The sequence below is a fragment of the Lepidochelys kempii genome, chromosome 20 (genome assembly GCF_965140285.1).
Source record: "Lepidochelys kempii isolate rLepKem1 chromosome 20, rLepKem1.hap1, whole genome shotgun sequence".
Taxonomy (NCBI): domain Eukaryota; kingdom Metazoa; phylum Chordata; order Testudines; family Cheloniidae; genus Lepidochelys; species Lepidochelys kempii.
The window spans coordinates 27,218,778-27,234,554 of record NC_136399.1 but is presented as its reverse complement, the minus strand read 5'-3'; the positions used below and the strand labels follow the sequence as shown (position 1 = coordinate 27,234,554).

Sequence of the window (15,777 nt, the reverse complement as noted above, 5' to 3'; positions counted from 1 at the left end):
AGGGTCCTGCACCCCAACTCCGCAGTCAGACGGGACTCTCAGCCAGCCAGTAAAACAGAAGGTTTATTAGATGACAGGGACATGGTCTAACACAGAGCTTGCAGGTGCAGAGAACGGGACCCCTCAGCTGGGTCCATTTTGGGGGGCAGTGAGCCAGACAACCCCGTCTGCCCTTCACTCCACGTCCCAGCCAGGCCCCAAACTGAAACTCCCTCCAGCCCCTCCTCCTCTGGGCTTTGTTCCTTTCCCGGGCCAGGTGGTCACCGGATTCCTTTGTTCTCCAACCCTTCAGCTCTCACCTCGCAGGGGGGGAAGGGCCCAGGCCATCAGTTGCCAGGAAACAGGGTGTCGGCCATTCTCTGTGTCCAGACTCCTGAACACACATGCCCTCTAGGGCTCTGCAATGATCATACACCCTTACCCCACCCCCTAGATACTTAAGAACTGCCTAGGGGAAACTGAGGCACCCCCACACTATTCAGAGGAAACATTAAGAACAGTCCCACTTCGTCACAACTCCCCCTTCCTCTGCAAAGATGGGCTCCAGCCCTCTCATGCAGCCTAGAGGGCACTGCCATGGTGCTGCCCCCCTGCAGTCAGAGGCTAGTGCAAAGTGGGCATTGGATGCTGCTCTAATCTGGTAAGGTTTTGTGCCCACTGTCACAGAGGACCTAGTACATGCCACACACAGGGGCGACAGTTACATTGTGGGGAGGTAGCACAGTCCAGCTGGTAGACCCCAGGGCTCTACGCCCAGCTCTGTCCCTGACCTGGGTGTGACCTTGGGCAAGTCCCTTCCCCTCTTTGGAGTCACCAGGCAAAGGGTGGGAGGGGAACCAAGCACGCTTAGCCCAGACTGCAGTTTGATTAGGCACATTACAGCCCCTAGCATAGTAGGACCATAAGGGGCTACTAGGTTATCAACCCAGCCCTGCCCCCCGCCCCCAATCTTTGGGAAGAGCCCCATTAAATGATTAGAGTAAATCACATTTTGATTGCTTTATTCCAAGGACTCAAACTTAAAAAACAGGAGAAGTTACAGATAATTGAGGTGAAGCTTAAAAATCCCAGCTGTGGAACCCTGGTACACCAATCCCTGTTACAGGAGCAGACTTGCTAAAAAAAAAAAAACTTTAAGTTTCCAGTGCCGCTAACCAGAACAAAGTCCAGCAGTGAAATTCATTAAAAAGGGAGAGGAATAGGCCTGTTAAGAGAATAACCTTGCAGCGGATCAGAGTAATATTCAATAGGATGTGGTTCTGGCATTAAAAACATCTCATCACTTTAGTCACAAGTTATTTTTCTAACAGGCATCTGTTCAGAGAGACTCAAGTCCCCAACACTGTTGCAGGAGGGCTATCCTGCTAGTAGCTCCTGGACTTTCATGCTTTCCTCCTCTATCCCCACACAGCAGTTTAATTAAAAATTCAGGTTAAGAAAGAGGTTTTCAGCCCCTGCAGTTGTTTGCATCACAAGATAAACCAACGACAGAGACCAGCTGGCAACAGGCAGGTTCATGACTGAGTCACCGCAGGGCCACCTGAGCAGCCGCCACCGAACATCTCCTGGGAAGCATAGGTTATGTAGAGAAAGCCGTCCCCATCCTTGTGGTCACGGTAGACCTCCCCCATGGTCATGCTCATGCTGGGCAGAGCTTTGTTGTTTACTAGCAGGTAGAAGGCCTGGGTCGCCGTCAGGGACATGCGAGTTCTGGGGATTTAAGGAGATTTTCAGAGACCATTAGATAAGGAGACTCACAACGGCTCCAAGGAGCGTGAATTGCAGCATCTGGCGGTATCGATGTCAGTGATTGGCACCAGTTCCTGTACAGACAGGATGGACCCTGCCAGAGAGACCTTGGCATCCGAGTACAAGATGGAACAGGTGGATACAGCAGTTAAAGACTCTCAATCACTATGCGAGGTCTCTGGCGCTCCCCACAGTCACCAAGCCTCAACATTGAATGCATGTGAGGGAGAAGAATCATCTCCATGAGACAGGGAGCTGAGGTCCTGAGAGGCTAAGTCTGTGGCAGAGCAGGTAGTTGACCCCCCAGCTCTCCCAAGTCCCAGGCTAGCCCCCATAACCCCTGCTCTGCCCTTCTGCTGCATGTTCTCAGAGTCCTCACAGAGCATGGAGCATCCTTCAAAGAGGTATTCACCACTCCCTTGCACACATTCTGCACTGTGATTGTAGGGTTGGCTTGCATGCATGCTGTTTGTGGTGGTTAATCCTACTGGAGCGTTTGTGGTTAACAAGGTACTTGTGACATACAGGCCCAGTGGTGGTTCACTAGTCTGCATCCGCAGCTCTTCCCAGAAGGTGTCGGACTGGATGCCAGCCCGTTAGGTGCAGCATCACATACTAGCAGGTAACACCCCACCCAATGACTTTTGGAACCAGCATACATACAGGGGGTGTATAAAAAGTTATAAATAGGTGCTAGAATTGCTCTCGAAGTCTTTCTGGCAAGACATGCCTCAGCCCAGTCTGCCTTGGCAATGGAACGTGTATTTGCTTGTTGGACCTGCCGGGTCACCAGGCAGCAACAAGGAAGGTATGTTTACATCCCAGGTAAACAAAAGCATCAACCTAGCGAATGGGCAGATGGACCTCAGAGAAGCATCATGGGGGTGGAAACTGCAGAAGTTAGTACGGTGTCAGTTCCTTGGTGGGAACAGCAAGCTGGGACCCCGGGAGGGCTTCCTGTTTCTTGAAGCAGGGTCAGTGACCTTTGGGAAGAGAGGAAAGGCCATTTGGCCTCCTTCACTGGAGCGGACCAAAGGAACCAAGCACTCGCCACTTGGTTTTGATTCCTTATACTTAGCCTCACTTAATCCCCTGTCTTTTTGTTTAAGGGACTTGGTTTTACTTTTGCTATAAACCAATTCAGTGCTTTGATGAGAGCAGCGTGTTTGTTAACCCCAGCTAAGTTAATGAACGGCTGGGTACGGTCTCTTCAGGGAAGTCACAAACTTAGTGACTCCTTTAGAGTTGAGCCAGGGGGCTGGTGGACACTACAGGGCAGATGGTTTTAGGGGAAAAACCAGAAGAACGTTGGGGTCACCCTGCACAGAGCAACTGGGCAGTCAAAGACAGGGTGCTGCTTGTGTGCAGGAAGTTTGCCACAGCATTTAAGGCAGCAGCGAGAACCAGGCAGCATTACAGCATGACACAGCCATGTTGTACTGGGCGCGGGCCAGGGACACATTCTGCCTCCGACAGCCTCGGCGGGGCCGCTTTGAGCGGCAAAGCGGAAAGGCCAGCCCCAAACACACATGGAGCAGCACAGTGAGCTGCTGCCCCTGGCCCGTGTGTGTTGGGGCGGGGGGAATGGGCTGCTGTTTTCCATGAGCCCCCCTCACCTTTTGTTGTTCTAGTTTTCCATCCCTTCTCACTGAGGTATCTGTAATAAGCCAGCTTGGGGAAAAAAGTTACATTCATCATCTCAGATGAGTCTGCAGGGCTGGGATCCAGGAGGCCTGTCTGTCTTATTAAGCCTTGCAAGTTCTGCATTTCTGGTCTCTAGTTAGAGGGAGTTTCTTTGATCAGGTGTAATGCTGCTAATTAGCACTCTGAGCCTCTCTCAGATGTCACTAACCACTGTTGGCACCAGCTACAGCTTGTTTGCATCACTGCTAATTGCCTGCCTCTAATCAGCTATTCACCTGTGCCTGTTTGCAACTTCAAATAGGTTTCAGAGGAACAGCCGTGTTAGTCTGTATTCGCAAAAAGAAAAGGAGTACTTGTGGCACCTTAGAGACTAACCAATTTATTTGAGCATGAGCTTTCGTGAGCTACAGCTCACTTGAAGTGAGCTGTAGCTCACGAAAGCTCATGCTCAAATAAATTGGTTAGTCTCTAAGGTGCCACAAGTACTCCTTTTCTTTTTGCGAACTTCAAATAGATCATTCAAATAATACAGCAGACAAGCCCAGTAGCAAGTCTGCCACTGCGGGCCTCAGCAGTAAGGCCATTCTCCGCCTCCCATCCCAGCAAACAGCAGGGAATTCTTTACAGCAGCCGCAGCCCCTCCCAGTCAGGGGAAGAGGTGCTGGTCTTTGTGACACCGATTGCCCTGGTGGAATTGTAAAGCTTGTCTGGTTTCACCTGTGAAACCCCTAATGCAAATGCACTTAGAGTTTCAGCCTCACTCACCTGTGGTTGCCAATTCTGACTGAAGCGATTCCAGGAGACCCCACCCCCATGACAAGGTCATTTCCTTAAAATATCCTATTAAAATCTCCTGGATTGCTTTCAATAGTCACCAGGAGATTGATGCTGATTCTAGGAGATTCCAGGCCAATCCTGGAGGGTTGGCAACCCTAAAGTCACCCTGGTTCCCAAATTAAGCCAGACAGGTTTAAGGTGTAACTATACTTAAGCCTATTTAGTTAGATTGATGAAGCTTTTCCTGTGTGAACAAGCCCTTTATATTTTAAAAAAGTGTGAGGGAAAAAGAGATGGGACTTGCCCTTTCCCAGATCCGGATCACATGAAAGAGCAAGCCCTCCCCTCTCCCCCTTGGCACTCATTCCTTACCGCAGGGTGATCACAAACTGAGACATGGACGAGTCCTGGGAAACCAGAAACTTGGTCCTGTCCAACCAGGGCAGCTGCTTCTCCTTCTGGTAACGTTCCACCACCACCTGGAGCCAGAGACAAGTCAGAGCAGGACCTAGGGAGTTTGCAGACCAGCTTTCCCAGTCCTGGAGAGAGGCACTAGACTCAGGAGAAGCAGAGAGCCCACAGGGCCCACCCTGAGATTAGAAATGCCTCTTCTGAGGGTCTCATTTGCACCATTACCCAGCCCTACCATCCAAATCAGGCCCCAGACAGCCAAGGTATTTATAAATTAAGGTTGACATGGTTTTTGTTTGCTAGATGGTTTGAGCCTTTACAAGTCTCATTTTCAGGCTCCCCCAATCCACCAGGCTTAGAAGTTGGAACAAAACACAGCTTCCCCATGAGCCCAGGGAAAAAGCTATCACACAACCCACTCATGGGAGTCGGCCACGCTGCCTTCGCAGTGCAGAATTTGTCCTGCATGCTCACCTGCAGGTCTCACTGGGTGTCAGTCACTTCATCCACTCAATTTCCCTGCCCATGTCTCCCGTGCTGGCCTGAGGCTACCGTGCCTGGTGTGCAGATACCAGGGTATGTTTGTTTAGTGGCAGGAAACAGGAGTGGGGCAGGAGGGGAGAACCACCGATAGCTGGGGGGCCTTGAGTTCGGTTAGTGAAGCTCAAGACAAGTTTAACTCCCACAGGGCAGACAGAGTGAGAGGAACCTTACCGGGATCTTGGTGGGGTACTTTGCCCGGATTTCAGCTGCTTCCCGCATCCTACTGGCTGCAACAAGAGAAACAGACACCCGTGTCCAGGGTCATGTCTAGGCCTCCACCCTGGCTCTCCTCCCCCTTTCGCATTTCTCCCCAGTCCCCCCCAGGAATTTACCCAGACTCTTCCTCTGCTTGAAAGAGCGACTGTAGCTACTGCTTTGACGGCGCCACATCTTCGGGAGGAAGAAGGTTCCCACTGCCCTCAGGACTCCCCTGCAGATCCACGTAGCTGGTCATGGGAGTAGAGGCCACCTGGGCCCCGGATATAGCCCTGCCCCGCCCATGTGCTCAGGTGTGGGTGGAGCCAGCCCTGAGGCCACTGGCTGTCCTGCTCGTCTCCATCCAGGGAGCCGGAGCCGGCGCTAGGCAGAAGCAAACGAAGCGATTGCTTAGGGCCCCACACAGCTCAGGGGGGCCATTTGCTTTTTATGACATGTTGGGGGGGCGGCCCATGGGCCAGTACAGCCCCTGGCTGTGCCATGCCAGTGCAGGGCGAGGGTGAGACGCTCACTGCGAGCCCCACTGTACGCCCGTGCCGTGTCTGCATCAGGGGTAGCTGCTCCATCGGGGTCCTCGCACCAATGCACATTTCCCTTGTCCAGCCGGGGCCAGATGGAGAAGGCCAGGGATGGTTTGGGGGCTCTGCAGCTGGCCTTCTGGCCGTGGGCATCGCTGGGCCTCCCCGCCAAGCTGCCCCTGCTCCAGCGTCCCAGCCCCACAGGCTGCCACTCCACAGAATACCGTGAGGAGCTTGCAGATGGAAGCATCCAAGCGCAGGTTTCAGGAAGCCTCAGCCTCCAGACAGAGCAAAGCGCGACCCTCTGCGAGATGCACGGGGCAAAGCCAGGCTGCCCCCGTGCAAACAGCGGCTCTGCTTGTCAGTGCTTAGGGTCTGGCGCAGAATGGCGATGCCATGGGCTGAATTCAAGGCCAGTTCCCGGGAGGCTTCAGAGCCAGGCGTATGTCAGCTGCCAGACAGAGCCCAGCTCAGCGCTGTCACAGGAGGGGTGGCTGTGGGGTTCAGGCCCCCTGCTGCAGCGAATGTGAGGTCAATTCCTGGCTCTGCCACAGACACCTTGTTCGACCTTGGGCCAGTCACTGGATGCCCTGGGATAACAGTCCTTCTGGTGCATGTTCAGGCTCTTCGCAGCAGGGCCTGCTCCTCATTGTGTGTCTGGGCAGCACCTGGCACCGGGAGGCCTGCTGGCTGCTACTGGCATGAAACCCAAAGCCGCAGCGGCTTTGGGAGGGTCTGGCCAGCCCATGTGAGGCCCTGTCCCCTGAGACCTCTGGAACTTGATTATTTTCAAGGTAATGAGGCCGTTGTGCTTGGAAGTGTAGTGGGCAGCCAGGCACTCGTCACACGCCGACTCCCCATGGAGTCACAGCAGCCCAGCAAGGTTATTCCCCAGCGTCACTGCTCGAGCACGGGCTGCCGTGTTCAAAGACCCAGCTCCTCTTGCTGGAGCGCGACTGGCCTCATCCTTCTCCATTGTTTGCGTCTTTTATTCTTTGCATTTCACAAGTCCCCTCCTTCACGGCCTCTGCACGCTGTCATTGCCACCATCAAACCAACACGTGCATCCACCAGCGCCACGGGTGACCGGCTATGCCAGCGTGTGGCCCATGGCTCGGCTTTCGCCACCTCTGAGTGGCGCATGGGCAGCGGGGACACAGAGAAATGCCCCGACGCAGCGAGAGGCAGGGAGGCCGCATCGGGGCTGGGTGGGAACAAAGGGCCAAGGCGGAGGGGTGGGTGAACAGTGAATGTGGTTTGCCTTTTCTGCCATAAGAAACACGATGGGAGCTTTGATTGGGCTTTGGCTGTGTGATTAAAGAGACCCCCCGGGGCCAGCAACGTTCCAGCAGAGCCGTGCAAGGAGTGGCTGTAGATAGCAAAGGGTCACGTCTTACAGGGGCAGTGGGGAGCAGTGACAGACGCTCCGCCAGAGCAGAAGTCCCCAACCCGTGACTGTCTGTGAGGCGCTGCGGGGCCGTGCCCACCCTGCAGGGCACTGTGTGCAGACATCTACATGTGTACAAAGTGGGTGCATTCGTTACAGGCCCGATTCTCCGCTCCATTACCAGGGCTTTACCCTGCCAACCATGCGGCAGCTCGGGGTTTCTGCTGACGTGAGCACACACGCCGCTCTGCCCTGACTGGCAACAGCCTGCACCATTAACGTGGACCTATACTCTCCCTGAAATTCCAGTCCTGAGCTTGAGGGGCACCAGCAGAGCTGTGGGGGAGGGAGGAACTCGGGGCTGGGATAACAGGGGGCTGTGGGTCGGGAGTGAGGGGCACCAGCTGGGCTGAGCGGGAGCCCAGGGCTGGGAGAGCAGAGAGCTCAGGGAGGGGTTGGACTAACCACGTCTAACATCCAATGTTACTTCACTGTCTGTCGGCATCTGTCCAGCGTGATGCTGACCATATCGCTTACTGACCGAGAGAGAGAGAGAATACGAACGTGAGGGTCCCCTGGGGATTGTGCGTTCAATAATTTAAAGCATTTTATAAAACAATTTGTCCCCAAATCGATCAAAAGAGAGAGAGAGAGAGAGTTCGGACAACACATCCCTCCAACAACACACATTCATTAAAAGAGAGGATAAAAAATTGATAGAAAATACAAAGTGAAAAGTCAGCCCCAGAGAAAGCAGAGGAGAGGAGGATCCATCTGACTCAGTCTCCAGCAGAGACTCCCTCCCCGAAAACTTTATGCTTTGTGCAGGCGTGTGGACGGACAAAGTGCAGGCCCCCTGCCAGAGCTGCCTGCCGGGGGCCCCCGGCCAGAGACGCCCTCCGGGGGCCCTACCCGACATGCTGCAGGTTAATGCCCAGTCTTGAAAGATGTGCAAAGTTGTTATTGTGGGGGTCCCTGGAGCCCCAGTGCCTGGGCACTGCATGGAAACAGCCCAAGGGCTCAGGTTCAGTGCAGAGTTAATTTGAGCGTTGGCCCTAACTGGAGTCCTGTCCACACGCAAACACCGCGGACTCGAGTGCGGTTACGCTTTTACTGCGAGTTGGCTGGCTGGCCCCTGGGGGGCCGTAGGCTGCGGCTCATCAGCTGTGTACACACCCACGCAGTGCAGCTCTGGTTTTATTTCACGGTGTGACTGCTCTCATCCAAGCTTGCCTTCTCTTCAGGCATGAGAGAGCCTGTGAGACAGAGCCTGCCCCAAAGACTTTACAGCCTAAACAGGCAAAGGGGCAGGGGAGGGACTTGGCCAAGGTCACCCCCGGTGTTAGTAGCAGAGATGGGAATAGAACCCAGGTCTGCAAGCTGGATTAACACCCCCCACCCCCAGGCCTCACTCTTGCTTCCATCCTCCAGAAAGCAAGTTTTAGGGGCACCCCAGAGCATTGGTGCTGAGGGTGGCGGTGTTTCCAATCCCCGTTCCGAGCTCCTGGCCACGCCATGAAACGCTAATGCTGCCTTTGTCCCAAAGACGTTAACACCTCCCCCGCCCCATCTAATCTGCTTTCGCACCCGAGTTACTGCTTGTGAAGCTGTTACATTCCCCGTTTAACTGGAAGGACTTTTGCCCCACGCGGAACCCAGGAGAGCAGCACAAATGACACTGGTAATGAAACCGCACGGCAGATTAGATAATAATTGATGGCTAGAGGCAGTTATTGCAGCCAGCTTGCCGCATGGCAATCACTCTCCCTGGGAGTCGCCTCTTGGCAGGTGGGGTGAGATCACTGATTGAGTTCATGTGTGCAGAGGGAGCTGGAGTTTGGTGACTTTCCCTTCCTTGCTGGAGCTTCACATTTACCTGCCTGGAATTTGCTCTGGCCAACGCAGCCCCCTCCTTCTTGGCCTTGGGGAGGTGGCCACAGAGACGGGTAATGAGACGTTATTTCTGCAGTGCCCAGACGTCTGTGAGGCACCTCCTGGAAAGCAGTTGTCACGGGGTCCCCGGGTGATGCTCTGGAACTGCTCCCTACGAAGCCAGTCAGGAGTCTGGGGAAGTCTCCTCTCTGGGAGCAGCCTGTCTGCAGGACTCACAGCTCACCCGGCTTCACCTTCCTGGGTCTGACCTCGGAGCATTCAGCCTCCTCTGCCCCTCTGTGCGCTTCCCACAGCCAGTCCACCCAGGCGGGGTCCTGGGAGGGGCCAGAGGGTCCTGCCCCCCAACTCCGCAGTCAGACGGGACTCTCAGCCAGCCAGTAAAACAGAAGGTTTATTAGACGACAGGGACATGGTCTAACACAGAGCTTGTAGGTGCAGAGAACAGGACCCCTCAGCTGGGTCCATTTTGAGGGGTAGTGAGCCAGACAACCACGTCTGACCTTCACTCCATGTCCCCAGCCAGCCCCAAACTGAAACTCCCTCCACCCCTCCTCCTCTGGGCTTTGTCCCTTTCCCAGGCCAAGAGGTCACCTGATCCCTTTGTTCTCCAACCCTTTAGCTCTCACCTTGCAGGGGGGAAGGGCCCAGGGCATCAGTGGCCAGGAAACAGGGTGTCGGCCATTCTCTGTGTCCAGACCCCTGCACACACCTGCCCTTTAGGGCTCTGCAACGATCACACACCCTAATCCCACCACCTAGAGACTTAAGAACTGCATAGGGGAAACTGAGGCACCCCCACAATATTCAGAGGAAACATTAAGAACAATCCTGCTTCGTTACAGCAATGAAGTGACAGTGGCCCGATTGTGGGGCCTGGCCGCTTGTGCCATTAAAACCAGAGCCAAGCGGCTGGAGACGCTCCTGGCTCAGAACAGGAGCATTGTGTGCTCATGGGGTGCAGGTGATGGCAGCAGACAGGGAGTCAGTCCCGAGCTCCCTATTCCTCCGTCACTGGCCCTCTGAGGCCCTGATCCTGCAATCGGATCTATGCAGATTCCGAATCACTTATCGTCTAGGGCCGGGACCCTGCTATCGGACCGTCTTCCAGTCCTGCTGAAATCCATTGGTCTGTGCAGACCCAGAGGTAGGATGGGTGTCTAATTCTGGACACGATGCAACGAGAAGGCAAGAAGTCATACAGGGGAGATGGGTGGCAGGGCATGAGAGAAAAGTCTCTCTGGGACAAGAACCCTTGGAGCTTGGTGACTGAGCCTGGGCAAACGAATCACTCACCTGCACAGCCCAGCTTCCAAGCAGGGGGCACCTGCCGTAGCCACCTGGCTCCGCTCGGCAGGCTTGTCTCTAGCAACGGAGGCCAGTGGTGTTACAGTCGCCTCCCTGGTGAGATGGCAGGTTAATGGGTAGTGTGAGTGCTATTACTTACGGACATTTGGGTAGCGCCTAGAGACCCCCGTTGGTGGCTGGGGTCCCGTTGTGCCAGGTGCTGTCTGCAAAGGTAGCCCTTGGCCCACAGAGCTCACAGACTTAAATAGCAGCTCAGGTAAAGAGTGACCCAGGAGATTCCCCACTAACTAAACGACCCAGGGAGCAGGGACAGGGGGCTGCACTGGGCTTGCAGGGAGGTAGGGTCTTGTCTCACCTCTGCCTCCAAGCCCGAGCCAGTCCCCTGCCTCCCCACGCCCCTTGTTTGTTTAGTCTGTGAGCCCTTTGGGGCAGTGGCTGTCTCCCGCTGTGCATCTGTGCAGCGCCCTGCACAATGGGACCCGGGTCTCCACGTGTCTTAGTAGCCAAGGCAGGGTGGGGGAAGTGCTCTCTCTTGTATGTTGCAGATTATTATGGGGCACGCGAGCATCCTCTGACTGCTGGTAAGAGAGGAAGCAAAGCTGCTGTTTCCGTGGGTTTGGTGAATAATTCTGGCTGCTGGGGCTCACAGCCCTGGACTGATGCCTGCCTTTGCCAAGGCGGGGGCCGGGGGACACCGTCCTGGTGGTGCGAGGATCTGGGCTGGGCCCACACAACAGAATGCTCCTGCTCCTGCTGACTGGCAAAAACCAATAAACGTGCATTATCTTGACACTTTAATTCTTCCGCTATCCCTGGTTTGATTTAAAGAGAGGCCTTTGTCGAGCAGGATCCATAAACTTGCCAAGGGAGCCTCCTCATTCACATGCCGCAGGTATATTTCACGCCATGCCACTTCCCCGAGTCAGGAGAGAAGCGGCTTTTGAAAACAAATTAGACCCCATTACGCAAATTAGATCCCCATTTGTCTCTTTTTCTCTCTCTCCTGGAGCCACTTGGGCGCGGTTTGAACAGTACCCCCCCCGCCTGCCCCCCCCTCAAAACAGGGAGGAAACAGCAGCAACCTGTGTAATTTAGGCGCTCCAGAGCCTCCGCCTCATTTAAATGAACTCTTTGGAGTAAGAGGCAGTTTCGGGGGGCAGCTGTGGAGCGTCGAGAGGGCTTTGCCAGGTAGCTGCTGCCGCTGGGGGCTGTTTGCTGTCGTGAGGGGCGAGAGTGGCAGACAGAAGCAGGAATCGGACGGAGAAGGTAGATCTGCAGGACTTGGCCCTGCCGACGGGCCCTGGAGCGCAGGGCACTGGGTTGCTGCTAGATGGTGCAGCTGGGAGGTGTTTCCCCTGCCCCATTCTGCATGCTGAAGGATGCTTTCCAGAAAGGCAAATTAACTCCCTCTCCCTCCTGCACAGTCTGTGCGGCTCTCTCCGGGCCCCTCTCCTCCCTGCTCCCCTGAGGCACGCGGGGCTGGCAGGGCTGGGGCCTTTTCAACCAGCCATGGGCAATTCCCAAACTCGGGCGACGCACGGACATTAGAAACAGAGGCCTGGATTCTGCTTCCAGTTGTGCCAGCTTTAGTCCAGAGTAATCCTGCTGACTGAAGTGGAATCACTCCTGATTTGCACCAGTGTAACCCCATTTTCCTCAGTGGAGTCACTCCTGAACGGAACCCAGGAGTCCTGGCTCCCGCCCCCCTGCTCTAAGCCCTAGAGAGAATCCTGGCTCCTTGGCAAATGCTAATGCAAATCAGGAAAAAGAAGGGGAAAGACTCCAATCTTTGAGGGGGCAGGGGCATTGGGGTGCAGGGGAGCGGTTGTAGGGGGCCACCTGGGAACAGATAGTTAAGGGGAGGTTTCCTTGGCTTCCTCATCTATTTGCTATGGGGAGCTGTTGAAAATTTAGGCTCATTCACATTATTTCTGAGCCATTTCACTCGTCCTCTTACACTACCCAGCACATCAACTCAGAAATGGGATTTGTAAAAGAAAAAAAACATTTGAACCCCGTCTCCCCCCCCCCCCGATCCCTACTGTCACTTTGTTATTAACATTCTGAGCTGTTTGCATTACATTGGTAACTAGAGGCCTCAACTGAGACATGGCCCAATTGTTCTGGGTGATACACAGACCCCGACGGAGATCAGGGCCCCCGTCGTGCCAGGTGCTGCCCAGACCCCGACCGAGATCAGGGCCCCGTTGTGCCAGGCGCTGCCCAGACCCCGACTGAGATCAGGGCCCCCATCGTGCCAGGTGATGCCCAGACCCCGACCGAGATCAGGGCCCTGTCGTGCCGGGTGCTGCCCAGACTCCGACCGAGATCAGGGCCCCATCATGCCGGGTGCTTCCCAGACTCCGACCGAGATCAGGGCCCCCATCGTGCCGGGTGCTGCCCAGACCCCAACGGAGATCAGGGCCCCGTCGTGCCGGGTGCTGCCCAGACCCCGACCGAGATCAGGGCCCCATTGTGCCGGGCGCTGCCCAGACCCCGACGGAGATCAGGGCCCCGTCGTGCCGGGTGCTGCCCAGACTCCGACCGAGATCAGGGCCCCATTGTGCCGGGCGCTGCCCAGACCCCGACTGAGATCAGGGCCCCGTTGTGACAATGCTGCACAGACACAGCCTTGCCCCTGGAGTTTACAGTCTAAATAGACAAGCAGGGAGCATAGTAGGGCCTTGCCCAAGGTCACACACCAGGCCAATGGCAGAGCCAGGAATAGGATGCAGGTCTCCCAAGTCTCATGCCAGGGAGACTAACTTGGCACACAGCTGGCCGGATGCCCTGTGACACTGCACGCACAGAGCTGGGCCTGGAACGAGTGATTTGACTCTACCGACTGTTCTGATTGGCCTGGAAAGGAGAGAGCGAGCTCTCAGACCTGTCTGCTTCTCCCAGCTAGAGATCGTACTTGGAGGTCGTGCGAAAAGCGTCCTTGCAGGAAATGGGGCCTCTGACTAGGTGACAGCATGTGAGTGTGAATGTCCCTGCATCAGGCTGAACCACAGCGACGCAGGCATCTGAACTAAGCAACCTTCTCTTTGACGGATTGGAATAGTCCCCTACTGCCACCTCCACCACGCTGCCGCAGGATATACTGGAGCAAAGGACAATCTGTCATCCTATTTTCTGATGTGTTTCATATACGTATTTAATATATTTTGCTGTTCTGCAATATATTAGACTGAATTCCTTTGCCATAAAAAATCCTCAGACGTGCTCATCACTGGTTTGGAAAATTACATTAGCAATATATATTCCATCTGTGTAGCAAGTTAGGCTATTATAAATTTATCCCCCTAATAAATTTAATTCTTGAAACTTTGAGTGGGAATCAAAGAGGAGGTTTCACAGGGGAAAGGGTCATTTCAATTCCAGCTGAACTCTGAACCCTAAGCTGATAAATATTAAAAGGCCTCTCAATTTGCTAATAAAGGGAATCGATTACTGTTCACTGGCTTAATTCTATAGGAATTAATTGCTTTCCTCAGCGCAAAAAAAAGTTTTGAAGGATTTTTATCTCCATTTTAAATTAGTTCATTAAAAGCCAACTTTTATTATTTATTGGTTTAATTTCCAAATATTGCTGAGATATCAGGCTGGACCCAGGAATCCCAGCTCCGCGTGGAAATGTGATGATTTTATTAACCCAAAGTAATTAATTAAAGATGAAGAGAACTTGTTTTTCCTGATTGGAGGATGGCTTTTTAAGGCAGCATCAGTAAAGGTCTTTATGACTCAGCAGAGTCACTTCTCCAGCATTCCCTGCGAAAGGCTGGACCGTCTCCCTATTTCAAAGCCTCTGTTGAGATCTGGAGCCTGATGTGAGATGCCTTGGATGTGATTTTCAGACGTGCTGACATAGCAAAGTCTCAAGTTTCCCACCAGGGCCAGCTCATCTCGAGGGGAATCCCTCTGGGGCAGGGGTGTCTTTGTCGCTGCTACTACCATCCTGACACTAATAATGAGAGTGCTAATGATGGGGGGCAGCACGGCCCTAGCCTAGGAGTCTGGACAGCTGGCTTCTGTCCCCAGCTCTGCCTGTGTCCTTGTGGGAAATGGGGTTAGCCTGGGATCGCGGCATGCGGAGGGGGAAGATCTATGTGCTTCTCTTACTGCTGGACCCAGCGGAGAGCCCGGAGCTGTGCTAACAAGAGAGCCCGCGATGGACCAGGCTGCTGCTTCACTGAGTGGGTTGCGGGCTGGTATCCTGAGCATGCTCAGCCTCCGGCCCAGCCAGCTCGTGCTTGTCTAGAAGTCGGGCCCTGCCAGATTCACAGTCCATTTTGGTCAAGTTCATGGTCGTAGGATTTTTAAAATGGCAAATTTCTTGATTTCAGCCATTTAAATCTGAAGTTTCACGGTGTTGTAATGGATGGGGTCCTGACCCAAAAAGGAGTTGTGGAGGTGCGGGGGGGGGTTCTCAAGAACATAAGAGTGGCCAGACTGGGTCAGACCAAAGGTCCATCCAGCCCAGTGTCCTGTCTACCGCCAGTGCCCAATGGCAGGTGAGGTTCTTGTAGGAGGGGTTGCGGTACGGCTACCCTCCCTCTGCGCTGCTGCTGGCGGCGACGCTGCCTTCAGAGCGGGGCAGCCGGAGGGGGGCGGCTGCGGGGCAGGAGCCCAGCTCGGAAGGCAGAGCCGCTGCCAGCACCAAGGCAGAAGGAAGGAAGGCAGGGTCTGGTATCGCCACCCTTACTTCTGGGCTGCGGCCTGCAGAGCTGGGCCCTCAGTCAGCAGCCGCCGACACTCTCCGAAGGCAGCAGGGGTGCTGAGCTCTGGGCAGAAGGGGTTTGGCAGGGTTTGTGGGGCTCCCCCACATGCGCTTTAGAAGCCAGCAGGCAACCGGGTCTCCAGAGGCTTTCCTCAGGCAGCCGGCATTCCCTGGATGTAGATATTATAACCCAGCTCCTTCCCTTCTCCCCGAAGGGATCGAATGGTGGGTTGATGAGATGCAGGCTTTATTACCAGCAGCTTCCCTGCCTGTGATTGATGGGGTGGTGACGGCTCCCAGGCTGGGCCTGCTCTTCAAGGAAGCTGCGCTTTTGTCGATGCAGCTCATTGCAAAGGAGACACAGGAGCCACCTGGCGGGATAGATGCCTGAGCTTGCCCTGTCCCCCACCCGGCCTTTCCCTGCGTCAGCCAGCCGAGAGGTGCCTTTGGAACAGGATGCTGAGAGCAGCTGATTGGAAGTGACAAACCGCTCAATGCCCAGATGGAAATGGCTCCTCATCAAAGCGGCCTGGTTAGCAGAGATCAATGGTAGTGCGGTGGGGCAGCAGAGGAACTGAGGATGAGGAAATTGGAAAAAAGGAGGGGGGGGATTA

General features: G+C 54.7%; 1 protein-coding gene across 1 annotated transcript in view; it reads right to left on the bottom strand.

Annotated features, from left to right (window-relative positions):
- Nucleotides 1–984: 984 nt before the first annotated feature.
- The window catches only part of LOC140901077 (microtubule-associated protein 1 light chain 3 gamma), a 64,944-nt gene continuing 50,151 nt past the window's right edge, over nt 985–15,777 (bottom strand). The window contains exons 2-4 of the mRNA XM_078849468.1: nt 5,296–5,351; nt 4,543–4,649; nt 985–1,710 (exon numbers count right to left, since the gene is read on the bottom strand). Coding sequence (XP_078705594.1) covers nt 1,515–1,710; nt 4,543–4,649; nt 5,296–5,343 — 351 coding nt within the window. The 5' untranslated portion in view covers nt 5,344–5,351 and the 3' untranslated portion in view covers nt 985–1,514. The remainder of the gene's footprint in view (nt 1,711–4,542; nt 4,650–5,295; nt 5,352–15,777) is intronic.